General features: G+C 53.7%; 9 protein-coding genes across 9 annotated transcripts; 3 read left to right on the plus strand and 6 right to left on the minus strand.

Moving 5' to 3' along the window:
• Nucleotides 1-4,102: 4,102 nt before the first annotated feature.
• Nucleotides 4,103-5,278, minus strand: LY79DRAFT_662613 (uncharacterized protein; the record flags this gene model as incomplete). Its single annotated transcript, XM_060562819.1, has 3 exons — nt 4,940-5,278; nt 4,717-4,820; nt 4,103-4,261 (listed from the first exon to the last, which is right to left on the minus strand). The coding sequence occupies exons 1-3, from the start codon at nt 5,007-5,009 to the stop codon at nt 4,103-4,105; spliced, it is 333 nt and encodes a 110-aa protein (XP_060409355.1). The 5' UTR covers nt 5,010-5,278.
• Nucleotides 4,688-5,279, plus strand: LY79DRAFT_567900 (uncharacterized protein). The gene has a single exon (XM_060558929.1). The coding sequence runs from the start codon at nt 5,080-5,082 to the stop codon at nt 5,233-5,235; it is 156 nt and encodes a 51-aa protein (XP_060409356.1). The 5' UTR covers nt 4,688-5,079; the 3' UTR covers nt 5,236-5,279.
• Nucleotides 5,280-5,930: 651 nt separating this feature from the next.
• Nucleotides 5,931-6,793, minus strand: LY79DRAFT_399071 (uncharacterized protein). Its single transcript, XM_060553004.1, has one exon. It carries the CDS (start codon nt 6,654-6,656, stop codon nt 6,195-6,197), a length of 462 nt encoding a protein of 153 aa, XP_060409357.1. The 5' UTR covers nt 6,657-6,793; the 3' UTR covers nt 5,931-6,194.
• A 366-nt stretch (nt 6,794-7,159) lies between these two features.
• On the minus strand, nt 7,160-8,141 carry LY79DRAFT_399069 (uncharacterized protein). Its single transcript, XM_060553003.1, has 2 exons — nt 7,944-8,141; nt 7,160-7,887 (listed from the first exon to the last, which is right to left on the minus strand). Exon 2 carries the CDS (start codon nt 7,879-7,881, stop codon nt 7,204-7,206), a length of 678 nt encoding a protein of 225 aa, XP_060409358.1. The 5' UTR covers nt 7,882-7,887; nt 7,944-8,141; the 3' UTR covers nt 7,160-7,203.
• Nucleotides 7,870-8,633, minus strand: LY79DRAFT_567904 (uncharacterized protein). The gene is made up of 2 exons (XM_060558930.1): nt 7,944-8,633; nt 7,870-7,887 (listed from the first exon to the last, which is right to left on the minus strand). The coding sequence occupies exon 1, from the start codon at nt 8,556-8,558 to the stop codon at nt 8,346-8,348; it is 213 nt and encodes a 70-aa protein (XP_060409359.1). The 5' UTR covers nt 8,559-8,633; the 3' UTR covers nt 7,870-7,887; nt 7,944-8,345.
• A 1,619-nt stretch (nt 8,634-10,252) lies between these two features.
• On the plus strand, nt 10,253-10,746 carry LY79DRAFT_567908 (uncharacterized protein). Its single transcript, XM_060558931.1, has one exon. It carries the CDS (start codon nt 10,346-10,348, stop codon nt 10,715-10,717), a length of 372 nt encoding a protein of 123 aa, XP_060409360.1. The 5' UTR covers nt 10,253-10,345; the 3' UTR covers nt 10,718-10,746.
• Nucleotides 10,747-11,827: 1,081 nt separating this feature from the next.
• Nucleotides 11,828-13,279, minus strand: LY79DRAFT_673412 (Gti1/Pac2 family-domain-containing protein; the record flags this gene model as incomplete). Its single annotated transcript, XM_060564170.1, has 1 exon — nt 11,828-13,279. One exon carries the CDS (start codon nt 13,277-13,279, stop codon nt 11,828-11,830), a length of 1,452 nt encoding a protein of 483 aa, XP_060409361.1.
• Nucleotides 13,280-15,221: 1,942 nt separating this feature from the next.
• LY79DRAFT_399155 (uncharacterized protein) lies at nt 15,222-16,021 on the minus strand. The gene is made up of 2 exons (XM_060553005.1): nt 16,002-16,021; nt 15,222-15,951 (listed from the first exon to the last, which is right to left on the minus strand). The coding sequence occupies exon 2, from the start codon at nt 15,897-15,899 to the stop codon at nt 15,321-15,323; it is 579 nt and encodes a 192-aa protein (XP_060409362.1). The 5' UTR covers nt 15,900-15,951; nt 16,002-16,021; the 3' UTR covers nt 15,222-15,320.
• A 4,904-nt stretch (nt 16,022-20,925) lies between these two features.
• LY79DRAFT_399184 (uncharacterized protein) lies at nt 20,926-21,612 on the plus strand. The gene has a single exon (XM_060553006.1). The coding sequence runs from the start codon at nt 21,080-21,082 to the stop codon at nt 21,566-21,568; it is 489 nt and encodes a 162-aa protein (XP_060409363.1). The 5' UTR covers nt 20,926-21,079; the 3' UTR covers nt 21,569-21,612.
• The last annotated feature ends 5,724 nt before the right edge of the window (nt 21,613-27,336 follow it).

Consider the following 27,336-nt stretch of genomic DNA (forward strand, 5'->3'; position numbering starts at 1 on the left):
AGTTCCAGATCACAAAGACTGCCTATTACATCAACGCCGGCAAGCTGCTAAGCCCCTGGCTTGTGCTGAGGCGGGCCATAGATCTTGCACAGCAGTTGGGGCTGCATCGTGGTCATGCGGTTTAACCCTTATCATCGTCAACTCCCAACCCAAAGTGTCCCAGTCAGTCATGCGACACAGCCTGGTGTGTCACGGCAGATATTTGGCGCTCATGCTCGGCCTGCCTGCCATGACTTGCGAAAGCTCGACTACAGCGATGGTCGACCTCCTTCCTAAGGGATGTCCTTGTGAATGTCTTCAACACATTTACGGTCAAGTAATAGGCAGTATCTCAGCTCGAAATGATAGCGCGTTCAAGTCTCGTGCCTATAAGCTTACGAAGAACATCGACCAGATGCCACAAAAGGTGCCGCAAGCGTTCACGAGCGTAACCCCAATGATGCTGTGAAGACTGAGAACTAACGCTCCGGTAGCAGAACGCTGCTTCGTCAGTACACGTATATCTGGTGTAGCGACTCAACGGTTAGCGGCCCGAGTTCACGTAGGCAGCCTTGATTGCAATCCGAGTGCGTCTCGCTAATTTGGGCATAGAATATACGGTACATGGAGACGAATTAGGAGATTATAATGGTTGATTTGCAGGCGGGTCTGCAAGACGGACGAACGCCCTCAAACTTCGCGTCCTTCTTGGATGTTGTGGTTTGGATTCCTATTCATGACCCACATCGAGAGACGAAACCGCAGCGCAGACGTCGCAGACTGCCTCGCCCATCAAAGACTATGTGATGGAGCGTTAGTCGATGAAGCCATCGACCTCATCATGGAGGTGGACAGTTCGAGTACCGATTTCCAGCTGCGACAGGCCGCCTCCATAGCGAAGGTGCTGTCGAGCATCGAGGCTGATGCTGCTTCCCGCGAAAGCACCAACGGCTTCTCATGCGGAAACTCCCCGGCTTCGGGCCGATACTCGCTTGCGTTGCTTGCAGCAGAATATCCCGTCGCTCGATACCGTCAAAATAACCAGAAGGGGCGTCTCGTTGGCCAACGAGCCCGAATTGCTTTCGGTATATAATATTAGTGCATATATCTATCCCATCTCACAAGACGAGTCCGAAGTATCTGGTCACCTCGGTCCCGGTCATGCCCTGACCATCCATTGCACTGAGCCCTAGTGGACTGCTAGCTGTTCACCTCTACAACGGACACAACATCACCATTCTAATCATCACCCTTGTCATCGGGGTAGAGCCATCCCTGGACATTGTCATGCACGAAGATGATGTAGACAGGAGAAGATGGGGTGGCAGTAAGGTTAAAGGCACCGACAATGGTCACCATAGAGACCGTCTCCTATTGCCCCGGGCTAAAGAAGCGGTGAGCAGCGAGGCCGGTATTTATAAAGTATCTGGTCAGAAACGACACGCTGGCCATCTTTTCAGGGCATAGCAAATGCCCTCGTATCAATAGTGAGACATATACTGCCAGCCTGGACGGAGGTGTGTCAGAGCAAGAGCAGGCAGATGAAGGTGAAGACCATGGTGATGGTTTCATTGCCATCCACTCGTGGTTAATGGGAAATGACAAGGTGAAACCCACAGACATTTCTGATCTCACTGCTAATAGAACATGGTGCCGAGTACTGCTGGAGCTGTCTAGCGATTGGGATTTGTGCCATAAAGAAAAATAAGAATAAGGATGCGTGCTTGGCCTTGAAAGAATAAAAATAAAAAATGAAACGCATATAAATCACTCGCAGGGTCACCGGAAACCTGCAGTGTCGTGAGTATCCGTTTACGGACGAAGTCATCGGTGAAACCTGCAAAAGCGAGCAAGTGGTTCTGGGATAGCTGGTGATATGGTCCCAGTAAAGAACAGCCATAATTGAATCCTCAGACGGCAAATGGCACATGGATCTACAAAGAACATGATGATGGGCTCCCTCATTGGATAATGAAACTTGAGGAGCCAGGCTCTAAACCCGACAGTCCCAGCATTAGAATCTGTTGTCAAACAATGGTGTTAAAAAAAATTGAGTTGCTAAGCCAAGCAATTTGAAATATTGATTAAGCTTATTGTTACACCATATAATGATTAACATAAAATCCGCTATCGGTCGACAATAGCTTCATCCTAGACAAATAGCAGTCGAAGCACCGGAGATCACGATCAAGTGTCAATTACTATCAAATCACCAGCGCTAACCCCTAGATGTATTGGTATTGGTTCATCAAGTGTGGTTATCATCGACGTTTTGTTTGCCTACACTTCAACCTCACTCCTGCACCGGGGAGAGGACTACTGTCAATGTGAATGACGGGCTGCTAGTGACGCAAAAAGATATCCATCAAGCCCCATGATTCATCGTAAGGGGACGTCAGTGTACATAGGAGAAGTAGATTTTAGACCGTACCGCTGCCGTTCCTAACGATGCCCCTTAACATGCCCCTGAGCATCCGATAGGTTAATAAGAGCAAACCCCAGAGCCAGGGCCCGTAGGCAGTTACTTCGATGAACAGTGGCGACAGACTGAAGGAAATTCGAGGGTCACAGTAAGCCTGTAGCCTCTTAGTCTGCGCCCACCCCCCCGACCAGAACTTATTTCCACCTCACCGTGAAGCTAGACATAACCATGCTTTACGCTACAGGGTGGCGATACTATCTGTTCCAGTTCGAATGCGAATTTCTCCCGGTGATACCATCTGCTCCAGTTTAAAGGTGGATATCCTGCCGGTCCTACGTCGCTATCTTTTGCTTTGATCGCGGCAAGCTTTAACGGGCGATCTCCGTGTCAAGTTGCAGACCATCTCGTCTCAAGTCGGCCAAGTCCACAGATCGGTTTGATCTGCATGCAACAGACAGCTCGCCAACTCCTGCCTCCTTTGTTACAGAAGCCTGCACTTGCTTATTCTAATGAGAGGCCAAGCCTTTGATGTCAGTCACTAATTGGAACGCCGGAACCCATGATCACGATCCCAGCCAGTGCTTCGGTATTTTTGGGACGACTGGGTTCACTGAGCTGCGGGGCAACGCCCCAATAGTTTCCCATAATTGCTGTAGCGGGCGAGTGCCCAGATGAGGGAATTGTGCATCAATCAAACGGACAACCCCATTATGTCGGGGATTGGTCCGTTTCCGTCGTCAAGGACGCAAAGAAGTTTCAGGCCTGGGTCCTGTGCTTGACTTGCCGGCTAGCATTCCAGGGCCAACATTGCAGATACAGACAAGATTTGGACCCTTGAAGTCAAATGATGCCTCTCATGATATCATTGCTTTAGTCCCTTGGCGTCTATAATAAACGTTTTTTTTTTTGGCTAACAACTTTAGTTTGGTTGACGTGTCATAGTTAACACGCCCGGAACGATAGTAAAGCCGTACCCTTAAGCATTTTAGCTCGCTGGTGGAATTGCATCTTGTCAAACTCAAAAGCATTGCCGAGTCTTAGTCATGGAAAAGCTTATGGTGACATATTAGTGTCCCAGTTGATCAATACCACTAGGTAATTAAACACAAAGTGAATGTGCTTCGCTTCTATCTAAGTTTTCCAACCCCAGACTGTCCAGCATCAGGGCATGGGTATCTGGCCGTAGAGTTGTAACCTAAAGGAATCACGGGGCTGGAAGAACTGCGCAAGGAATGGGACAAGAGTCGTGATTACGGCTCTCATAGGTCGGTACAGGTGGTTATGGCAGATCAAGCATATTCACAACAAGGCATCCCCTAGGCTTGGTACGCTATTCGCCAAGGACTGCCTGTATATCACCAGACGTGGTTGCGACCTGCCAAGAACCTCCACCGAGTAGCATTGGAGGACGTTGATCTGTTTCTGCCGTTGGCGAATACCGAGATCGTAGGCGTGCATGGGATCGCCGCTGCTTCGCTCGCACCGAAGCTTCACGTTGCCAAGAAGAAAGAAGACAAAGAAAGAAAAGACCTGACTACCCGGTAGCTCGGATATGCCAAGCTAAACGTTTTAAGAGTTATGACACCAGGCTCGGACAGGTTCGTCTAGCTCGCGAACGCCGGTAAAACTCTTGACTACAGTTTCCGCGAAGGATTCGCCGGTTTGTTGCGCTTATTCCTTATTTTCCATTACCTTTCTTCTTCAGCCACCCACATTAGGGTTATACTTTCTCGCCCTTTTTTCTTTTTCTTTTTGAACACCTTGACTGTAACCTCGAAGGATGGACCGCCGCCCGTCCGTGACTGCAAGGTGGATGACGAGGCCTGCCAGAATAACCAAGAGCTTAACCTTGGCGGGAACCTACAGTACATAGCTATTTCCCCAACAGGAAATGCACCGAGACAGTAAAGTCTCCCTTTGACTCGGAAGATTTGGACGAAGAAAAACGTTGCGCGGTACGCTTTTTCCCGCACGCGAGCCAGGCGGCATTGAGCTCCTCCGCGAGGGAAATATTAGGACGAAACAAACGTCTCGCGAATCAAGCTATTGGTTCGCGCAAACTATAAACCGGCGAGTCGAAAGCTTGGTTTAGACGCACCAAGATTAACCTCAAGAATGGTCTGCGCCTCTCCACCTTCGGCGCACTCGCACCGAACATCCCTCGTGAATTTGGTCCCAAATCTCGGGTCATATTGGAAGTTAGTGCCGAGCAACGGTCGTCTCAGGAAACCCTCCGCCACCCCGTCCCATCTCTGCCACCGCCCCCCTCGCCTCTCAGGACAGAGACTGAGCCAAACCACCTTAAACCGTTTTACCTTCTTTCTCTTATCCCTGCCCTCTTCGGCCCAATAGCAAGAGGAGCACCAAACTCTCTTGGCGGCCCAACGGCCACAACGCAAGCCGCTTGCCGCCAGTGCAGCTGCACCTTAACTGTCTCGTCTAGACATGCCCCCCCTATTATTAGCTCTCATAATTTCCCCTTAGTCTCCCGCGTTTAAGGTTTTAGGTTCGCGAAATCATGCCGTTCGGATAACACACGCGGCGCTCCAACCAAGACCGCCAGCTTCCAGCTTGGGGTGGCCACTCCCAGTGATAGGGACCGAATCATGTCCGTGACTTGAGGCGTGGGCGTAGGCCATCAGTCGTCGGCTTTGGCGAGGCGGAGGCAAAACACCTGCATGTTACACCTCGTTCCCTGGGTATATAGGAGAAGAAAAGAAGAGTACGCAATGCAATGGGGCCCAAAGCTGGGCCTTTACAGGCGGGTTGATTCGAATCTTTGGCTGGCTGTCAGGGCTGCCACGGCACCAGGACCCGTTGCCTGGCGCGCGTGATGTATGTGCCTCCAAGACGCGCGTACTGTATACGTGACGCCGCATTGTCACAGAGCGACGAGCTCGGCCATCATGGCCGTGACCGAGCCATGCTGGTACCCACCCCCACCCTCCCGTACGTGCCCCTAACGGCCCCAACAAGTCCGTATCGCCGCTCTGCGAGAGCGTTTGGACTGCCCGGGCAGAGGCTCCAAGTATCGAAGAGAGTGGTCGTTCATACACCCAAACATTGGTCCGGCCGTTTCCCTGCTGCTTCTGTTCCATGACCAGGGCCGCTTACTGTACTTGTGGAAAGGGTGGATATTACGTTCCCGCTTCACCGTCAGGAAAAGGCCACAAAATCCCGGTGCAGTGACCGTTTTCGGCCTCGCCCCCTTCGTGGGCCAATATAGTTGTGTCCTATGTACAGAGTAATTCGACCCGAGTGTCATTCAGGTGGGATTGGGAGGTTATACGAACAGATGAGAATTGTTCGCATCCCTGTTTGGAGGAGGATCTCCTTAATCGGCCCCCTCCCCCCCCTAGGACCTGACTTGTTTAGCCATTTCAAACCCCTGGCAGAGCTCATCATGGCCTGAGGGGCGACATGGACATGGTCCATTCGATTCGATCAAATCTCGCGAGCAGGCATGTCAAGAGCCATGACGGGAAAGTAGCGAAGTTGCAAAGTGACTCGAGAGGGTTTCGCCGGACGATTTTCCCTCGTCACTGTCGATACATCGACCGAGGACTTGGAGAATGGGACCACGCGGACAGGGGGACCGAAACTAACTGCATCCCTCCCCCCTTCCACCCCTCGGCACAAACTGCCTTCTAGGTGTTTCCCTCACGCTGGATCCAACCCATGCCATTGGGACCTTTGACCGTTTACGCTTCTTTAGCGGAGCCCAGAGTCGGCAAGGACTGCTGGGTTTGACCGGATGCCGTCCACTGAATCAGCCAGACGATGCGTACGCCATTCAAACGATCCAGGTCACCTTGCCGCTGGCTGTCGTGTTAAACTCGAGGAGCCCTGCCGAGCCTGTCGAGCTTGCGTGTACCATTCCGCCGGTCATCCGCAGCATGGGTCGCTTTGCGCCCGCGGGCCCAGCTTTCTTATTGCCAGCGTTTCTCCAAACCCGCCGAGGTTTTTGATCGTGAACGGTGCCTCGGGCGTGAAGCCGGTTGTGGAATGATGTCCACTCGCGTGCCGGCGCCGAAATGAGAGTCGTGAACGATATCGTGTCCTCTTTCGACCTTTCGACCTTGTCCTGGGTCTCTTTTCCCTGCGCTCCACTGCGCTTGCTTACTCGACGTGCAGCTGATGAGGACGACGACGACGACGACGATGGGGCGCACCCAGAACCTTCAGAGAGGATAATGTCAATCGGGCGTCGAGTACTGCTCAGCCACGGTACCCGAAGCCTCCTCGCCCGGTTCATTGCCAATTACTCGTACGCTATTTCAAAGAGGACGCTGTGGATCGATGATACGCTTACATTTCGTGGCGGGCTGTGTGAATACCTCCAAAGGGGAAAAGCGCCAAGTAGGTTCGCCCGTCAAAGGAGATGAAACTGCATATCGAGTCTTGGCATCCAAACGGCGCTGACTTGACAGGCATCTGAGTGGTCGGCGTGACGGGAGAAGTTCTCGACCTCGTGAGATTGCACAGATGACGGATCGCCCGGGGTAATCTGGTAGCCAATCCAAGAGGAGATGTGTCGAGCAACTCCCGGGTTGTCGACCAGTCAACCACTGGAAGCCCGGAAACTCTACGCAGTAGAAACACAAACCTGCAGGGAAGAGACCACGACAGGAATAGCACCTTGGGCGAGGTTAATCCATCCCCCTTCGTCCCAAAGCAGGTTTTCGCGACACGCCATTGCTGCCAAGCCATCCTAAATCTCCTAATCCTGCCAAACATTGCAGGTTTGTTCTATTAGCCCCGGCGGGCCAAGACCCCTTGAAGCAACTTTACCCCAGGGCGTTTTATCCACCAGGGCCGCCACCGCTCGTCAAGGCCTGCCTCGTTGGCGTTTTGAGTATTCGTAGAGGACCGGGAGCCGTGGCCCCCGCCGCCCGCCCGCCTCCTTTGCCGCGAGCACCACCACCACCACCTGGCAGAGTCCCACTGGGAAATGCGAGGAAAGAACGAGATCGTCGGGTTGTGGCAGCTTGGATGTTTGTGACCCAGCGGAAGGGCACGCTTGCGTTGCGTGAGCACCGACAAGAATCTCCTCGGCGACTAGCGCCCTGCTTCGTCATCTCGCGGAATGCAACCGCACGCACCATCAAAGTCACTTTCTCGTCCTGGCCGAAAGTATAGTCTAGTCCAGCACTCGACTCGGCCCTTCTTAAACATTGTGAGTTGAGTCTTGGCGTCGTGACCCCTCCAATCCAAGTATTGGGTTTTGTATATAGTAATGTACAATGTACGTTCAAGATTGGAAGCATTGCCCCCCAAGCAAAGTGGGAATGCGTGTGGGCTTCTGGCACATAGTAACCGATATATTGTATGTATTTGTACGGATACACTAAGATTGCAAGCCTATACGGAGTATAGCGAGCATAGATAGACGGTCCCGAGGGCCCCAAAACTCCGTGTCCGTCAACCCCCTCCCCCCACCCCCTTTTACCATTACACTCCTCCATGGCGACCGACGTCATTCATTCCTTTATTCGATTAATGGCGGCGCTCAGACTTGGCACCGGAACTACATAGTACGTACACCCTACCATGAAATCTGATAAATCCGACGGAGCGTGACAGTGCCAGCCGCGGGCGTACGCTCACAGAGAAGGGGAGAGCGGAGGGCGTGCGTGTGTGTGTGTGTGTGTGTGTGCGTGAAAGAACGGCGACGTCGTACATCGTATAATGCTCAGGAGGCATCGCCGATGAAACTGACACTATGCATGCTTGCTCGATCGCGTCCACTACGTGACGATGCTGCGCGTCCGTTTTTTTCCTTTCCCCTCTGAACGATGTAGGCGAGACCAGAGATCGGCGTAACGGGCGCCTCGACAGTGATTGGGTAAACTCACCTTCACCCCTTGTTCCAAGGTAGAGTTAAGCACGCGCGTATCGCGAATGCTAAGCTTCTAGCCCATTTCAAGTTTATTCTTCTTCTCCCTTAGCGCGTCGCCAGCCAGCGGATCGCCGTGAACCGGGGGCGACGAAGCCACCAATGCCACCAATCCAGAGCCATTGTCCTCCACCACCCTCCACAAGCCTCCAGATACGGAGGGAGAGCGAGCAACGTAGGGATCTGGAGAGTCGACGAACGGCAGATGAAAGACGGACAAGAAGAGAAAAACAACGTTGTTGCTATAAAAAAAATAAGCATGTCTGATGCGTTGAGCTTATACCAGTGTGCTGCGTGCGCCGGGAAAGGGTGAAGGACGGCGCGCCAGATCTGTGCTAGCACGCGTCGCGTAGAAATAAGGTAGAGATCGGGAACAAACTCATGTGCTGCGCCTCGCCGTGCGAGCAAGCAACGGCACTCCCGTCCCGGGAGTGTGCGTCGTGCCACCCGGGGCTTTGGATGCCGTTTAACCGCACAACTACCGGCACCTATCACACACTACGTAACCGCCCTCACGCTGCATTCGCATTCCGGCGCACCAGTTCAAGCTCAAGTGAACTGGCCAACTGACAACGGGGAGCGGGTGGGGAGCAAGACTAGACGAGACAGGACAGGACAGGACAGGACAGAACAGACAAGCTCGCCCTCTCCCGTCCAACACACACCATTGAAGCCGAGAGAGACTGAGAATGTCATACTCAACTCGCCTTGCTTCACCTGCGACAACAGGCACGGAGAAGGGGGACGGGGGCCCCACGCACGTAGCAAGTCTCCCGCTTTTGTCAGCCGTCACACATGCATCCATCCATTTGGAGCTCAGTCAGCCATGCCATAAGCTTCTTGCCGTAATGCGACCAACCTTCTCCATCTGTCTCCCCCCCGTCGTTGCAGAGGGCGGCCGGGTGACCCACGATGGCCAGCGATGAATACCTATTTACCAACAGGGAAAAAAAGAAAGCCCTCGTACTCGATGGATGGGAACGGGGGGAAAAGGGGGGGGGGGGGGTGTGGGCGGTTAGAGGACGGTGATGGGACTCGGGTACGGGCGACGGCCGTGCAACAAGCAACATCCCATCCAAGGCCGTCTGGTATGGCCGAGGGCCACTGTGGTATAACACTTCTTCCATGCGGTGTTGGCACATGTTCCCTGAGCCCGCTCACACCCTCCGGACGACGATCATTGATGCTTTTCTCTTACGCTTAAACGTTGACGTCTACCACTCGAAACCTGACAGATCAATCCTTGGTCCCGGGCTTTTGCCGGCGTGACAGAGTCCAAGACAAGCTCTCTCTGCTTATGCCTCTGTGTATCTGTGTCTGTGTCTCTGAGGCCTCCTTTCTCTCTCTCTCTCTCTCTCTCTCTCTCTTGCATGCGCGTGCAGAGTCAAATAAGTAGTTCAGTTGCTCCACGCCACTTTTATATTTTTTATGAAAAAAAGGCTAAACTAAGCCGTGAACCCAACGACACTGACGTACGTCAAGGTTCACGACCTCGGTCTTGGCCAACCAAGAGTCCCTGAACAAAGTCTTCCCATCTCGTTCGACTGCCCCCCCTTCTTCCCCTTGGAACGATACACTTCATTATGTCAGGCGTTACTCACCAGACTAGACTAGACTAGCCTCCAGAGCCCCATATGCAGTCATGAGTCGACCTTCCCCCCTCCACCCATAACGTAGATCATCCAGATCCATACCAGGAGCAGGTGTCGAAAAGGAACAATAAAAAAGAAAAAAGAAATAAGAAAGTGCAAGAAAGGGAAGAAAAGCCGGCCCATGTACGTATAATCCGACAAAACCACCCCCCGGAACCCTGTATCTAGCCCAACTCGCCGACAACTTCATCCATGACACTTCTCTCCACAGGATGCCGACTTTGGCCCACCGCACTTGAGGCCTGTCCCGTCGACAAACGGCGGCCGCGGGCCTTTTGGCCATCATCGACTGGGGGGGGGGGGGGGGGGGGGAGTCGGGGTCCGCGTCGTCCATACAAACACGCAAGTACTAGTTAGTGTTTAAGCCCTTTTACCTGTCCTGCGCGAACTCCTACTATGCCCACTCGCACCCACATACGCGCACACACACAACTCGCACCCTCGAACGAGGGCGTTTCATCCACGCGTCTACCGGCAGTCGGTTTCGGGAAATCCAGCCTCGCCCTCCCGCATCGGCTCAGTCACTACCAACCCGACCCGACCGCACTCCATGTATCCTCAACTGGACTCCGTAACCCTCCCCCCCCTCCCCATGCTTCACACTTCCGCGCCCTGACCAGCAGAACCATTCCGCTGGAGGACGGGGGGGGACGGACGGCCGGCCAACTTGCCCATACCGTATACTTCGTAAACGCTGTAGGCATACATGTACCTCCCTACCCTAGTCCCCCCGAGAGCACACACGCACAACGTCCGCCATCCCGCTAATCATCCTCGCCGTGCTGGCCGTGCTGGAACCCCCCCCCCCCCCCCCCCCATGCGTGCGTGCGTCCCACAGAGTGCTCCCCCCCGGTACACAGAGACCTCTCGGCCTCCGTCCCATGAATGGTACGACCCCCCCGGGGAGAGGAAGAAGGAGGAGGAGGAGGGCGACGACTACGACCCAATCGGTCGCGGAAAGCTTGCACCTGAGTCCCCCATCTGAGAAATACACCGCTGTCAGTTCGTCGAGTAAGAGAAGACGCCGCTTAACCGACCCCTCCCCACTGGCGAGAGTTTGGGTTTCCAGTCTTTTTTGCCTTGCCTTGCCTTGCCATGTCTGGCTTTGATTAGCCTTGCCTTAATTTTTTCTTTTTCTTTCGTGGTGGACCTGTCTCCGGAGCTCGTCCGTCTTCGCTTGTGACCGTCGGACTACAGGGAACCACCCGTTCGAAACTGGTCTGCAACGGTGACTAAGTTCAACTTCATGGCAGCCCGCGTTTGCTGGTACCCACGTATAGCACATGATGAGCAAAGGGAGGGATTGTTCGTCTTTGTTTGGGTCAAATTTGCCAGTCTATTCCCGCTGCTTCGGCGATATCCAGAAGTGCGGCTACTCGGCGATCTCTTGGAGGAAAGCTATGTACTATGGTAATAGAGAAGAAACGGAAAAAATAATTGAGGATAAAAAAACAAGTAACGACTGTTGTGAACACACACAAGTCTTGCGGTGACCCCTTCCCACGTCACACGACCTTTTTGTACCGTGATGCAAATCCGAGTTGACCCCCTCCCCGCCCGTGAACCAGATAGCAGGATCTAACATGATCTCTGAATATCCCGCCCATTCCAAGAAAAAAAAAAAAAAAAACACTAAAAAAAAAAGTACCAAGCCGGCCAAGACGGCAAGGCATTGGTGTTTCCCAAAACTCCGTGGCGATGCTGAAGATCAAAAACAACCGATAGAAAAGACGGCAAAAGAAGCTCAACTCTGGCTACTGTGTAATAATGCAAATCATGGGCCCGTCTTTTCGGTTAGACGTCCTTTCCATCCCACCTTTTTCTTTTTACTCGCTCCCGCCCTCCTTATCTTATTGTGTTTCGGCTCTGCTGCCCCTTCTAGATGCAGAACTTGCGGTCCAAAGCCTGCAGAGCCTTGACATCGTGGCTCATGTTGGCCGGGCGGTCAACCGGCGGGGGAAGCCCAGCAAGGGCACCACCCGTCCGCGGGGAGCTGTTGGCACTGTTGGGGTTCACGCTGCTGGCCTCCGAGGCGGAGGGAGTCGGGTGTAGAAGCAGCGCCGAGAGGCTGGCCTTGTTGGGCAGGGGCGCGACGCCGTTAGCATCGGAGTGGATGCTTCTCGGTGGCGAGACGGACAAGGTGCGGTTGGGCGGGGTGCGCGCGAGCGGGTGGCCGTTGAGGGGAGCGCTGGAGACGGCGTTGATGCCTGGCAGGGTGTTTCCGTTGTTTCGCGGGCCGAGCCTGGGGTCCATGACGGCCTGGGCGGCTTGGGCGGCCTGAGCCTGCAGATGGGAGATGCGAGGGGACTCCGAGGCACGCGACTGTTGGATCGAGGCCAGGCGAGGCGACTGGTGCTGGGGCTGCTGGACGTGGGCCAGACGGGGAGACTGGTGCTGCGAGGCGTAAGGGGCCAGGGGCTTCTGCGCCGTCGGCGGCGGTAGGGGCGCGCGCTCGTAAGGAGAGAGGTGGTGAGGAGGAGGAGGAGGGGGAGGAGGCGCGTGGGCGTAGTGAGGAGGCTGGGCGGGCGAGTGCGAGACCTGAGGAGGCGGCAGCTGATGTTGCGGTTGGTGCTGCTGCGGCGGGTATGGAGAAGTCGTGTAGTGGCTGTAGGGAGGAGTGGCGACGGGCGATGGAGGCCACGAGTAGCCCTGCTGTTGGGCGTACTGAGGAGGGTAGGCCTGCGGCGGCATGGGCTGTTGCTGCGGTTGTTGTTGTTGTTGCTGTTGTGCCACGTAGGGAGTCTGCTGCAGCATCGGTCCTCTCGTCAGGGCGGGGGTAGGGTTGCTGTCGTGGAGGCTCGACTCCGGGTACATGCCCTTCATGGGAGTGATGTGTCTGAGCTGCGGGTCGGTGCTCGGTTGCTGGAGCTCTGGTGATCCGGGGTGCGGTCTTGAGTAGTACGAGATGAGGTGGAGGTGCTGGCCAGTCGAGGTGGTGATGCTGAAGGACTGCTTCATGAGGCCGTCGGCCTTGTACCGGTAGCCCTCGGGCTCGCCGTCTTCTTGGTCCTCGTCGCTGCCGCGGCCCGAGTCGGGGGTCTTGCCGGCACCGCGTCTGCCGCCACCGAAGCCGCTGCCACGCTTGCCCTCCATCTCGCGATAGGTCAGGAAGCTTCCCGACACCCTGCTGGCGCTCCAGGACTTTCCGTCGGTCCACCTCCGCATGCCCGCTTCCCGCTCGTCCCAGACGAAGACTGAGCCCGACCGGATAGATTGGCGTTCCTTTTCTGATAGTCTGCGCTGGACACGAGGCAAGAGGCCGAGTCTGCAAGCCTCGAAGAGCTTGATGGCGTCTGCGGGTGTCCGCACGAACCCGTGGTATGTTTCCATTGTGATGGACGAATGTGTGGTGAGACGAGAATGGGGTTGTGGAAGGGAAGAGGAGAGATGGAAGGAAGAAGAAGGAGAATAAGAAGGAGAAGAAGATATGGATAAAGGGAATTGGAGAAGGATGGAGGAGATAGATGATGGTGGTGGTGAGGCTAGCCAAGAACCTTTAAAGTCGAGAGGAAGGTATTTGGATGGGAAGGAACCTTTTTAAGAGGAAAAGCGCCCTTTGGAAGAAAAGAGTGTGTGTACCAAAGTAACCTTCCGAGAGTCCTCCACTACGGCCCCACTGAGTTCGCCCAAGACAGGGATAGCTTGAATAGGAATCGGCACAAGTTGCCTTGGACCAAACAAGCTGCTTGGCCGGCGTGGATGGCCACCCCTGTGGGTACGGGACGGCAAATCTGCGGTATAATACGGTGGGGGAGAAGATAAAGAGGGAGGAGGAGACAGGGAGGGAGGATTTTGGGTTAAGCCGAGCTTTGTGTGCTCGTAGTTTAAAAAAGAACCCCCGTGACCAGAACTGATGGTGTCCTTCTGTCACGCCAAGAGATGACCCAAAGGCAAGCCAAGGTGAGACGTCTCGGCGGTAAAGTCGAGGAGGGTTTAAGCTTTTTTTTCTTCTTCTTTTTTTTGTTACTCGCTTAAGAGAAAGAGAGATAGAGAGAGAGACACGGAGAGAAAATCCGTTTATGTTTGTTCTTGCCGTAAGACTGGGAGGGGGAGGGGGGCAGATGCGTGGTGGTCAGGGGATGCTGACCAAGCAATGAAAGCGCTTGAAAGAGAGACAGAGAAAGAGGGAACGAGAAACGTAGTTACGTATGCTGGATGACGCAAAACGGTGTCGCATAGGCGGTTACCTCCTCTGAAGGCCCTCGGTGGCCCAGGGCGGCGGCAGGCGGCAATGTTGTTGTTGATGAGATGATGGGGTTTCGCAGGAGGCGACGGGTGACGATGACAGGAGCTTAATGACGACGGACTAAGGAGATGATGGGTTGAGTCGCATTGAGTCGCACGTCAAGCTTCGAAAGGGTGGAGAGTTTGGCTGAGAGGGTGAATTGGATGTTGGACTTGCTTGCTTGGGTGAGTGAGTGGGCGAGAGAGCGAGAGGGAGGGATGAATGGATGGATGGATGGAGAAAGACAGCTCTATGCTTGTGGTGGCAGGCTTGCGAGACGTGCCGGGTATGGAGATCAAAGCCGTCCGTCAGACTGGCTGGAGCAGCACCTGTACCATATATATCCTGATACAACACGCGCAAGCCCACACTAAGCAGCAGTCGCACACCCCGGCCAGGCCAAGCTTTCGCCGACAGGGCAGTCTACTACTAGGTAGGGAATGGGGGACTAGCCAAGGAGACAGGGGTACAGCAGAGTTCATAGGGGGGGTGTGTGGGAGGGGAGAGAGAAAGTTGTAAAGGGAGCATGGGGGAGGGGTGAAGGGGGGAAAAGGAAAAGAATGGGGTGTCAAGGAGTGTGGCCAAGACATCAGGATTAAGGTGACTTTGGGACTTGGTAAAGGCAATACTAAACTAGTGTGTCTACTATCTATGTACTGTACCTAGATTACCAGAGAAAGTGGAGGCCACCCGAGTGACCCAAAATTCCTTCTGGAATTCCCCTGAGCTCGAGCACACACCACACACACACACACACACCTCTCTCTCTCTCTCTCTCTCTCTGTGACTCTCTCTCTCTCTCTCTCTCTCTCTCTCTCCCTCTCTCTTGCTGTCACCCTTTGGCGCGCCGTCACAGCCGATCCACTGAAGAAGATGACCGGGGGGGGGTGTGGAGGGGAGTGAGTCTACGGCCTTTTTTTCCCCGACTAAAATTGCCTCTTGGACCATCCCTGAGCGGCCTCTGCAGGAGAGGCCGAGCTGGCCGATTGACCGAGTCGCACCTGGGGCCAACCAAGGAAAGACAGGCGATGTGCATGAATGATGGGAGGCAGACAGGGCGAGTTGCGCGGGGACTTGGGACGACGATCAAGCCCGCCCAAGGAAGGTATCGAGAGCAATCTTTCCAAAGGAGAAGCTCTCGTGCATTCAACCAAACCCGATGAACAGGGCTAGTCTCGTCGGCCGAGTGTACGTTTGTGTGTGTGTGTGTGTGTGTGTGTGCGTGTGCGTGTGTGTGTATATGTCTTCATCTCTCGACAGGCGTCCTTCCTGGACTTCCTGAACAAAGGAACTTCCTTTTCCCATCCATGTCAAGGTGCCGTGAGACGCCGATGCATTTATTTGGTCAATGCCTGGCGTGTGTCCGTCCCCCTCGCCCCTGTAGGGTCGGTCGCCGCGGCCACCTAAACGTCCCCAAGATAGCAGACATGGACATGAGGCTACACTGGAGACACCAAGGGGGACACAGAGGGTGACGCAGTCACTGGAGGATCCCATTTCAAACCACATATACGGAGTATAGACTGTGCGCCTAATCGACGAAGAAGGTCGACTGTGACAGAAAGAATGGGGCCGGGCTGGAGAATGTACGGATATACGGATTGGTAATGAGGCTCCTTGAAACCATAAAAATGCGTACGCTGCCTCTTTCCCTCTCGTGTACGGATAATGGATACTGAATGGGCCACAACTATGACGGCCTCGGCAGCGAATTGTGGGCGCCATGTGGATGGATGCTTGTGTGTCGGTGGTCTCGTGTTGGATCGTCGTCCAAAGCCTGCCCGGCCTTAGCAACGGTCTATGGGGGGGGGGGGGGGGTCTTGGCACTTGGGGGTATAAGATTGAGACCTACGGGAGATGAACGGATTGAGCGACAGTCGAGATTGAGATTGGCTGCGGCGGCCTGCCGATAGCGACAGTGTCGTTATGCTTGATTCGGTGCGCCGAAAGAGAGCTGCTGTGAGCGCTTGCTATACTGCTGCTGCTGCCTAGGTAGATTATCTATGTACGGATATATCTAGCGACAGTTGGAGCCCACCGTTACGGATACGTGAGTGATACCTAATCAGGGTTACCGCCGCAAGTCAAGCTTCCAGGGGTTGGAGGCAAAGGACGGAAAAAGGGCGAGCGCGCGCAATGCCACACACATCCCTACGCAATATGGTAGACCCGAGGGAGAGGGCAGGTGTCTGGGATAGGCCCTCGACTTTGGCGTAAGTTACGCCGACTGAATTGCCGGTTTTTTTTTTTGAGGGGGGGGGGTTTCTTTTCCCCTTTTTTCCGTCACTTGTAGCGGGTGCGCGAGTGTGTTGGTAGGACGGCGCCGATCAATAGCCCAGACAGCGGGAATCCACGGTACTACGCAACAAGCAAGCAGAGTTGACAAATTCGACAAACTCCACGAACCGTCGACTGAAGACAGGCAGACGTGCTTGGTGTTCAGCAAGTACCACTATCTTGGAACGCTTGGTGCTGGTGCAGGCCACGACGATCAAGGATGACAAGGCCATTCATTTGGGCGCAGTTTGAGATAATGGGAAGGGGATGCCAGTGGGAGAGCCCCGTACGTGGACTGAGATGACGATCAATGATCAACGAGCGGGAAATTCAAAGAGGGAGATGCATGGGCCTACTACCAATTGGAGATTCAGGAAGATGCGGACGGCTTCCTCCCCATCAACGACACGGCCGCCAAACAAAAATGTCGACGCATCCCTGGGCCCGCCGTGGTTGCGTCAACTTCTCGAGGAGTCGTGGACGGGATGTGGGAGGTGGGGTACCCGAAGGAGCTGTTCAGAATCTCAAGTTCCAACTGTTCCACGCCGCCACAATGGGAAGAGTTTGTCCTGGTCCAGATCTAACCTATTACCGTAGTATGTAGCAGATGTACGGGGCACTGGACGACCCCAGGGGGGAGCAAGAGCGCAACTTGGGTTTTTAGCAAGCGGGACGAGTCTTGGACGAGAGAGAAGAGAGAGACTGCGTGTGTGTTTGTGGCCCATGCTGTGCCGTCGCGGAATAAGCTTGGTTTGGCGTAGTGGTTGAACCTACTCTCTCTCTCTCCCTCTCTTTCCGGGTAGGGTAGCATCGATGGTCCTTCCACATCCACGATAGACCGACCTATGGGCAAATCTTTTTTTGGGGTGGTTTTAAAGGTAGACGGCGTGAACTAGCGAGGCTGATGACGACGACTCTATCGTGATTGGGTAGAGTATGATTGATTCGAGTCGAGCATGCTCGGATTGGTGCAAGCTCCAGGCCAGACCTCACCATCAGCCGGTGGCCGCAAGCCACGGGTCCCCGGATAGCAGATACGGTTACGGGTATGCGGCAGCGGCAACTGAACAGGTCGAATGGTGACATGCGAGGGACGTACTACGTCTCGTGTGTGTCAGCGGGGAGGGATGCGCACCCTTGGGAATAAGCTTCAATCGGGCTGGCTGTGGAATTGATTGGCTCGAGTGGGATTGATTACCTTCAGGGTCTGGCGTGGGTGCCGACTGATCCAGATGGCGCGTTTGCCGTGCTTCAGCCCTCGACCATTCAGAAACCAAACAAAGTGGCGCCGGAGGACGGGTAATAATTGTTGGTATTAGGTCGCGTTCGGGTTCCCTCGGCAGCAGCGGGCTGTGGTTTACACTGTTACTCGGCGGTGAAACTCGCCCTAGATCAGCCATGGCTGGGCAGGGAAAAGCTCAGTACACAAGCGGCGAGATGGATGACGGTGGGGGTCGGGGTGGGAGGGTCAAAAGCCGGGGTTCCGTTCCAGCGTCGGACGGTAGTGGCAGGTAGGTAGGTGTATGTAGGTTAGGTATGTACAGCACGACGTCAAGTGGCCTCGGCGGTCAGACGACAGTCGTGCAAGAAATAATTTGCGCACATGTACGTCCGAGAGGAAGCAGTCCGCCACCATGGGCAAGACTGGATGACAAGAGCGAAAGAAAAGCAGGTGGACGATGCGGACGCGGCCTTGGCAGGTTGACGGGTTGGTTTGGTTTCGGTTGGTTTGCGTTGATTCGATTCGGCTCGGTTTGGCCGTGGCTCGGCCAGCTGAATCAAGGTCGCACGGGATACGAAGACTTGGGACGGCGGAATGGGATGGGGGCCTTCAAACGCCGCACACGCACACGTGTGGATGGCGCCGCCGGTTCGAGGTTAAGTTTTCGCGGCAGTTGAGTTGAGTTGACGAGGCGAGGCGATGTGAGGTGAGGTGGGAATGGAATGGAACGGAATGGATGGAATCGGACGAGATGAGGCGCCTCACACATGGAGCAGAGGCAGTCCGTACGTACAGTACGTATGTAGTACGTAATTACCCAGTAGGATCCTGCAAGAGAGAGAGAGAGAGAGAGACTGATTTTTTTCCCCCCCTCCAACTCAAAAGTACCTTTCGTCTCTTTGTGAGGCGCATGGAGAGGCATGTACCTCTCATCCATCGTGGAATGGAAGGAGCCATCGCCATCACTCAAGTGCATCCTTCAGGCAGACACACACACACACACATGCCTACCTCTCAAGGCAGCAGGTACGAGTAGGTAGGTACCTACCTAGTCAGAAGGCAGGAAGGAAGGAAGGACAAAAGAAAAAGGCAGGAAAGAAGAGGGGGAGCACAGGCAGGAACAAGCAAGTAGCAGTGCAGGTACGTACCTCCGTTCCAAACTTTTTATTTTTTTTTCCCCTCCCCTTCGCTTCCCCCCCCTTCTCGAAAGAACAAAAAAAAATTCAAGCTTATTTCGACAGTCGCTGCACCAAGCTTTTTTAGAGTGGAGGCCGATGTATCCGAGAAGATACGTACCTGCTCACTTTTGACCGTCGGCTATCATCCCTTGTGGCTGGGAAAAGTCCGGCTGAGGGTTAGTGGGTGGGGGTGGGGGTGTACATTGTAACAGGCTGGCTGTGCAGTGATGGAAAAATGGAGGGGGTGGGGCATGAGGAGAGGGGTAGAGGTAAGAAATAAAATAGAACAAATAAAGACGGAATAAGCTAAAAACATGGGCAGTGCCTCTGCATCTCACGACACTTACTTGCAACGGCAGCAGCATTTGGTGGCCGAGGGGGAAGAAGGGTCAAAATGGACCGACCGGCTACACTACGACATCACTAATGCCAAAAGACCTTGTGTACGGAGTATTCCCAGTGTGCATCTTGTAAATACCCACATTGGTATCCGCATACACGTATGGGTACGGATATACTATACATTACAAAAAACTACAACGTACTGTACACCGTACATACCTAAAATAACTGTATTTGTATCCGTATTTATGCTCGTACTAAACCATTACATGCATAGCGTCGTGCCGTTCAGCTTTTCACCACGTATCCACTTGCTTGACATTTCCACCCCTATCCCTGTCCTATTCTACAGATGAGTATGTTTTGTATGTATGTATCCGTACATGCCACACATCTTGGTACACTCCCAAAGCCATCAGATATACTGCCTATAGTACGTATCTGTGCATGTCTAGTGTACATCCTACTTTAGCAGTCCCCACTGCGGCCACCGTCGAGCTCCACTAGAGAAGGTAATCGTATAGCATTCCGTTGCTATTGAGTTGCATCTTTGCCTTTATTGCCCCTCCTACCTCACCCCCCCCCCCCCCCCCTAGAGCGAATTGTATTATCATTCGTTCCGTCTTTCCCGCAAGGTGAACGTCACCACCACCGTATCCGAGATTCAGCCTTCTCCACCCGTCGGCCCCATCCCTCTTCCTGATTGTACTAGTAGTAGTATAGGTGTTTCGTACGCATACATAGTCATGTAACTGTACACTACTCGATATGTATACTTCTGCGTGTGCCGTACCCAATATGGACCCTATGATCACGGAACGTCTTGCCTCTGTCCGCCTTGTTCTTCATGCTTGGATTGGTCACCGACTTTCCTCTCTGTCATCCCCCCCCCCGCCGAAGAGAAATGGAACCTGCAAAACAGAGCAGGAAAAGCGGACACCGCGCGCCGATCGCCGATAAAGTGTCGTTGCAGGTTCCGTGCTTCCGTGATACTGTCCGCGCTAATGTATACGTATCCACAGTGTGTGTATGTGTGTGTGTGTGTGTGTGAGTGTGCCATGTGCGAATAGTAGTCGAGGATGGCGATGCGACCTGGCCGGACCATATCCGCAAAGACTGCCGCTATCAATCACCTCGTGCCGTTCGCAACGAACGGCACGCTCGCGCGGTCTGTCCGTTGGTGGCTGAGCCCGTCGCGACCCTCTGTCGTAATACGGGAATCCCCGTGTCAAGAAATACGACCATATCTCAGCATAGTGTATGCATCTCGAATAGATAAACGCCGAGTCCGAGATCGTCAGCCGTCGACAAAGTAACGCTTACTAGACTCTCATATAGGGACCGGTGCTTTTCTTATTGGATGTAAGTAGGTAGCGCGTGCATAGTCTTACACATCACTTGTGTGCATGCCTGTCTGTGCCTATGCCCAGAATGTCCCATCGGCCTGAGATTAGATCAGTGCCAAGGGCACGTCCTACCTGTCCTACTATGCGTACACGCTTACGAATGCCTTTTGGCCAAGATCAAGCCATTTTCGTATATGGGGGAGGCGGTCGTTTGATTGTGACTAGCCGCTGACTCCAGCCTGCCTGCGAATAATCTGTATCTAATCACCAAAACCCTTCTCCCGTCCGTCGTGACGTTTTTCTCCCATCTCCGTCAGCGACCACAAGAGTTTCTACTTTTGTGGCGGGGAGGGGATCAGCCCAACCTTGGTATAACAGGACAAGCATTTTTCCCGTAGCTAGAAAAACGGGCGCAAGACACAAATCATAACATTGCAACTGCCATGGGTAAGGGCGAGAAAGAGAGAAAGAGAAAAAGAAAAAAAGAAAAAAAAAGGGAGATTAGACTTCTGCTATCCCACAAACGGTAGCCGCTAGTAAATGCCAGTCCAGTCACAAATCCACCTGAAAAACTACAGTTCAAAATGCCACCGCCGCCCTGTGCCCGAGTGGGCTGATACGACTCCCCCTCCCTCGTTTCCGCCGAACCCTAAAATCTGCCACCAGTTGGCGCCCATCGGCCCAGTCTTGGCGCAATCACACATACCAAGAAGGCCACAGGGGAGGGGAGGTAGCGGCACCAAGACCCCCGAGCATCAGTCCATACGGAACCTTTCTTGTGCTTTCATGTCCGGTATGATGACTGACGATGATGGTGTCTGCAGGCCAACCACGGCGCAGGGAGGTCCTGCTCCGTCTGTGTATATACGCTACCTACGACGGCAACAACAATATGGCCTCCGTTACTTGGGCTTGGCCTTTTTGCTTGGCCCGGTCCAGCCATGTCACTCGCAGAGACATTTCAGACTGCCAACCCGGAGCACAGCCACCCCTCCAAGACATTCCAACCCACCGACCCTCAGAAACTGACGGACAGCAGTGTGCGTACACATAAGACCACATTTGGCGCCGCTTGCCAAGCGCCGAGAGCGGTCAGTATATTACCCAGATGCAGGCGTTAGATTATACACGGCCGCCCAGCAGACACACATATATGACACGACAAGGAAGAAAGGGGGGGGATGCAACTCAAAAAGACACATGCATCGCCCCATACCACGAGGGGACGCACAAAGTTTGTTCGCGGCTCAGGCTCGGCAAATTGACTCCATCCAACCCCCCCGTAGATAATAAACCATCTACTCGCGGATAGCGATAGCCAATACGATAACCTCCAACGCACATCCGTTCGCAAACGCATATCCCCGGCTAACCCCAAAACCCCGCGATGGCGGCCGACGTATCTCCCGGGCGATCGTTGCACCTCCAAGACCTCCCCCTTCATCGCCAATCCACCCACCACGTCTAGCAGAGACATGGGATTAACCATAACCGCAACCGAAGAACCAGAACCAGAGCTATGAAAGAAAAGAAAAAATCCAAGACAAAACACAACCACCTACGCTGACCAGACGTAGAGAGGGCTCGCCTTCAAGCTGACGACGACCACATTCCAGACAGGCAATTCCTGGTCATAAGACATTCCTCAACCAAAACCGCCCTTGACCTTGCACAGGCGCCGCACCACCAAGCCATCTGGTTTAGTTCAAGTCAAACCAACGTTAATTTAGTGCTTCTTTCGGGGTCCCGGTGCGCCCCGCCTCTCCGTATTCTTGGTTCCGCAATACACGCTCATCTCTGTCGAATTCTCGTGGAATCGCTCGTTATTGGGGGGGGGGGAGGGGTTCAGATAAATCGGGCGTCAAAACCTTATTACGCAGGCGCGCGAGACGAGAACCACATGATTCATTTCAGCGATAGAGAGGCTCAATCCCGCCGCTGGCTGTGCACACTTGTCTCACTATGTCTGTCTGTCCGTTTGTCAAAGTAAAAATAGCGACGGTCGGAATTATACCATCGCTAGACCCCCCCCCCCCCCCCCAGCGCCATTAAACGAGCACATTATTCTGCTCACACGGAAATTCCGAATGAATCAAAAGCTCCAACTTCCGGCATTCCCTACAGAGTGCCTAGACCTTGGATCCCTTCCAACCTCGCCATAACCGACAAGTCTGCAGCTCGTGATGCGCGCCAAAGGGTTCCTTATGGCCCTCCCTGTCGCTCTCCCTCCCCCAGGACTTGCCAATACCCAGCTTTCCTTCTTAGGAACCGTATGCATCACACACTTGTACAACTTCTCCGGGTTCGCGCTAGGAGGACGACAGGCGTCAACCCAAATAAGAAGGGTGCGCGACCAAGGCCCTGGCCTTCGCCAAGTCCGGTGCCCCCCCTCTCCAGTCACCTGCTCTCAACTCGAGGCAACTAGGCAAGAGCCGTGTCAAAATACATAATAGGTGCTCACATCGAGGCGCTCTATTCAAGGTGGACAACAAGGGTGAGGGAGAAAACGTGTCCTTTGCATACCCGCGCAAACCTGACCTTACTACAATCCTAGTCCATCGAGTCGACTAGTTCGTATGCGGCAAAGCCAAGTGGGCAGCGCATAATCAAGTAAAAGAGAGTTTCCCATGCGTCACCATTTTGCCCTCATTGGCGGGTGGGGGCCGTCACCTCTCGGTGTGCGCGCACTACCACCAGAGGGTTCATGTTCGTTAATTCGAATCGTTTGCAAAAAGAAGAAGATCACCAATGCTATGGATCGGGCAAGAGATCCCCACGACGACGGCGCCGCCGCCGCGTCGATCGGCTATGACGCTGACCTGGGGGCACGCCGGCCAGCCGTAACTAGGCGCGCCAGCGTCGAGACACTCTATCAGCTGTCCCGCTTCTCCTCTGACTCATTTTTGCATCCCTCACGGTCCAACGATAGGCGGCGGTGGAGACATGGAGAAAAGCGTGGGGTTGGGGGGAGGATACACCAGTCTGTCATGCCGTTCGCCTCTCATGACCGTGACAAACTTCTGCCCACCGCCAGTGAGTGACACCACCAGACATCAGACAAACAGCAGTGCCCGTGGGCATCCGGGCCGCGGAGCATCTGGATGAACGGAACCGCCGCCATCCAGCCGTCCGGTTCCCGACTTCGGTTTCCCTCTCGCAGTTCAAGCGAAGCGCAGCCCCGGGATGCCTCCATCCACCCCGTTTTGGAGCTCGTAATGACACTGACATTGAAAATCCCCCTCTCCGCTTCTCGAATCCCTCCTATACTGTTTTCAATCCGATGGGGTCCAGGGTGGACATCAATATTGACAGGCGAAGGATAATAAACCTCACTAGAACACCGCCTCACTTGTCTTGATTCATTGCCGGTCGTCTTGGCGAACGGGCCTCCACTATACAGCGGCACCACCCACTCCCTCGTTCTCGCTCTCGGCCGGCCCACCGTCGACATCATCACCGACAGGGCACGCCTCTGCCCTGGCCGAACGGCGTTCCCCATAACGTTAACGATGGATGGTTGCCAATCATGTACTATAAACCAACCCCGTGTCGCGGCCCTGATTCAGCAGAACACCGCCCCCGCCGACCCGCCTCCATACGTAGCTTGCTACTATTGGTATAGTATCTATCTCTCGCCAATGACCGTCGTCCAAGCGTAAGCCCATTCTGCTCTTATTTCTGCGGGCCCGTACTGCGCGTGCCCCTCCACCCTACCGGGACGTGGCTGAGGCTGTGTTTTAAGGCCGACCTGTCAAAGCAAAAGCTAAACCCTAAATTGCAGCAGGCAAGTCACAACCGGAGGGGAAATAGGTCTTGAATGCAGCAGTTCACTCCCTGGGCGTTGCGTTCGATATGGGGACTGGTCTCCATTCAGTCACAAAAGGTGTAACGTACATGCATAGCGAGTCGCGCACTTCCTTATCGCATAGAAAACCACCCTTTTTAAACTATTTATTTAAAAACAAACCTATAACTAAAAAAGGTCTAGTTTTCTTTATTATATAACGATAAGATTTAGACTTTAAGAAATAATATTCTTGAAATGACCGTCTTACCTCAACCCTGACTTTTCCTCATTGTTCCTTATTGCTCCCTACCGATAAGGGTTAGTGTTATAGACAGTACCTCTAGGGCCTAGGGTCTAGAGGGCTCTATGCCTTATAAGGCAGTGTTGACAGCAGTGCTGGTAAGAGTGTCAGCATTGGCGGATCTTTTGGCCTAATAGGTTAGGCTAGAAGGTCTCTTGGCAGGAGCGTCACTGTCAGCGGCCTGTTACAGTTAGGGTTAAAGTATCCGTACAGGGTTAGGGTAGAACAATAATCTCTAGGATATCGTTTATTACTTTCTAACTCTTATTGGTATCTATGTAAAAAGTTGTATCTACTTTAAGCAAGATTTGGATTTTTAAAAAATAGTTGAAAAAGTACCCTTTAAGATACAACAAGGAAGTACGCGACTTGCTATGATGGGCGACTCGCTATGCATGTACGTTATTACATATCGCATATAGTGCCATATACAGTGGGGTTTCAAAAGTCTCAAGCCACCCAATAGTTTGCCACCTTAAATCCACTAAACTTACAGTTTTACACTTAAAATAACTTACTAACTTAAATATATAAGTATAGTTTTCTAACTTTTATGGTTTTATAACTTCTTCATATACACTATTATGGGTTTCATTTTAACTTTTAACTTAAAGTAATAGTGTAATATAGAGTAAATAGGAAGTAAAAAAAAAGAAAATAAAAAAAGATCGAATCAGCCTTACTGTATTCTCTACTATAATCCATTATAATCCACTATAATCCACTAAAGGGATTTAAAGTGGCATACTACAGGGTGGCTTGAGACCTTTGATACCCCACTGTACGGTGGTGACCTCAACGGTGGCTTTGTGTGCAGTGCAGCGCAAGGGCCATGTCGTCGCATGGTATTGTAGTACGACGTTGTAATGGTCCAAAGGTGTAAATGTGTAATGGTATATCGACGGGCTCACCTACCTCTCAACCGCGCGGCTGGAAGAAACGGCACTCGTTCTGAAGGCAGCCTATTCGAGAAGAAAAAGAAAAATCCTTCCCCACGTTTGAAAGCGATTGTACAGGATGAGAACGGGGGGGAAACACGCCATGTCTTTGTTGTCTTGTGGCAGATAATTCCCCGGTGGTTGGGTGATGTCGCTCAGACGGCCTTTCTTTCCCCCAAAGTCCGATTGCAGATCTCGCATGAATAGCTGCCGATCAGCACGGCAGACTCTGCCATCCTTGTTTTGTGTAAGCTTGGGAACGACGAAATGGTTAGAAACCCCAAATGAATTGGGATCGCCTGGAGTTCGAGAAGCGCCCCCGGGTGGTCCGACCCAACGTGTTCTAAAACAGAGTGAGCGCCAAACGGACCCGTGTTACTCAACGGCTATCCCTCTCGCGTGCGGCGTACTTGTTTGGGCATGTCCATTACTTCGTCCCATCCCCTGCCCTGTCCCCAAATATGGCTACAACTGCGTAATGTCTGTGACTCCCGGCAACCATTCCCCGTCTCATGTTCAGTTGAATGGGACGGACAAACATGGTAAGACGATGATGGTAGTGATAACGATGATCCGGCGAACGGGTGGTTGCGCCCAACAAGTTACCGCCTCGGCCTCCCGTTGTCGTCAGCCTGCGCCTGGACGAGTATCCGGGAACGGCCACGTCATGCGCCAGTTGACCAGCGATCAGTCTTAGACTGTCATCGACGAGCGCCGAGGCCTTCTCCTGGCATCCGACGCCTTTGCAAACGTCGTGGGCGGCGCCCGGCTCACGTTTACGGCAGCACTTCAGCGAACGGGACGGGATGCTACTCTTCGCCGCCAAGCCTGAGGCTGGATCATCTATGTCACCAAAGGCCCAATGCTTCATGTAGAAAAGACGAGACGAGACGCTCCCCCCCGGATGCTACTCTCAAGCCGCAAAAATGGACGCCAGCCCGCGAGACGGCACATTGTCCGTACCATGTGCCAGGCCAGTCAGTCAGCTAGCCTACACCGCCCTCCCGAGTCCGGCGCCGTATATCCGTATCCCGTCAATCATCATCCACGAGCCCCCCCTCAAAGGTTGCCGTCACACCGTCCACGGTCCGCCGTTCCCAAGGGCGCAAGAGATGATGCGCGAGACAGCCCGGCTGACACCTGCAACGCAAACACGCCGGCATCGCCTGGCACGACGGGCACGCACACCTAGAACGCACCAGCGCGGCAGCACAAGACGGTGTGCACGATCGTGGGACGCCGTTGGTACGCTCGGCGGCCGAGGCTGAAACCCTCCCAATCATTCTCCTCTTTAGGACAACCTGCCTCTCTTTCTGCCACTCAGGGCCGGCCTCGGATTGCTTGTCATCCACCTACAGAGTACATCGCCCGGCTCCTAGCTCCTTACTTGGTCCCCCCCCCCCTTCCTTTCCCGTGATACGTAAGGTTTCGGTTGATTTTAACCTTTTGGCACATTCGCTGGCAGCTAGAGTACGTCCGACCCAGACACTTCGTACGCCCGACCGCACCGTAGCTTGTGAAAGCGTGCACACAAGCCTCAAAGCCTAGGAGCATCCCTCGTACAGCATACGGAAGCCGGCAAGGTGCAACGTAATGGTGGGTAAATTACGAGCATAATCTCATCTCGTTGCGGAGAGACGCGGCAACGTAGCCGTCTGCGTACGCACGCGGGATACATACATACGCACACACAGTATCGCCGTCATCACCACTACACACGGACTGTAGTTTGCTTCACGGCGTTACGAGTCTCCGTTGGCGATCGCCATCT

The sequence above is a fragment of the Colletotrichum navitas genome (assembly GCF_030913465.1).
Source record: "Colletotrichum navitas strain CBS 125086 chromosome Unknown LY79scaffold_86, whole genome shotgun sequence".
Taxonomy (NCBI): Eukaryota; Fungi; Ascomycota; class Sordariomycetes; order Glomerellales; family Glomerellaceae; genus Colletotrichum; species Colletotrichum navitas.

Coding starts and splice junctions, on each gene's coding strand:
- LY79DRAFT_567900 (XM_060558929.1), top strand. CDS start 5,080: ATGTTACACCTCGTTCCCTGGGTATATAGGAGAAGAAAAGAAGAGTAC.
- LY79DRAFT_399071 (XM_060553004.1), bottom strand. CDS start 6,656: ATGAACCGGGCGAGGAGGCTTCGGGTACCGTGGCTGAGCAGTACTCGA.
- LY79DRAFT_399069 (XM_060553003.1), bottom strand. CDS start 7,881: ATGACGTCGGTCGCCATGGAGGAGTGTAATGGTAAAAGGGGGTGGGGG.
- LY79DRAFT_567904 (XM_060558930.1), bottom strand. CDS start 8,558: ATGCTTATTTTTTTTATAGCAACAACGTTGTTTTTCTCTTCTTGTCCG.
- LY79DRAFT_567908 (XM_060558931.1), top strand. CDS start 10,346: ATGCCCACTCGCACCCACATACGCGCACACACACAACTCGCACCCTCG.
- LY79DRAFT_399155 (XM_060553005.1), bottom strand. CDS start 15,899: ATGGCGCCCACAATTCGCTGCCGAGGCCGTCATAGTTGTGGCCCATTC.
- LY79DRAFT_399184 (XM_060553006.1), top strand. CDS start 21,080: ATGCCAGTCCAGTCACAAATCCACCTGAAAAACTACAGTTCAAAATGC.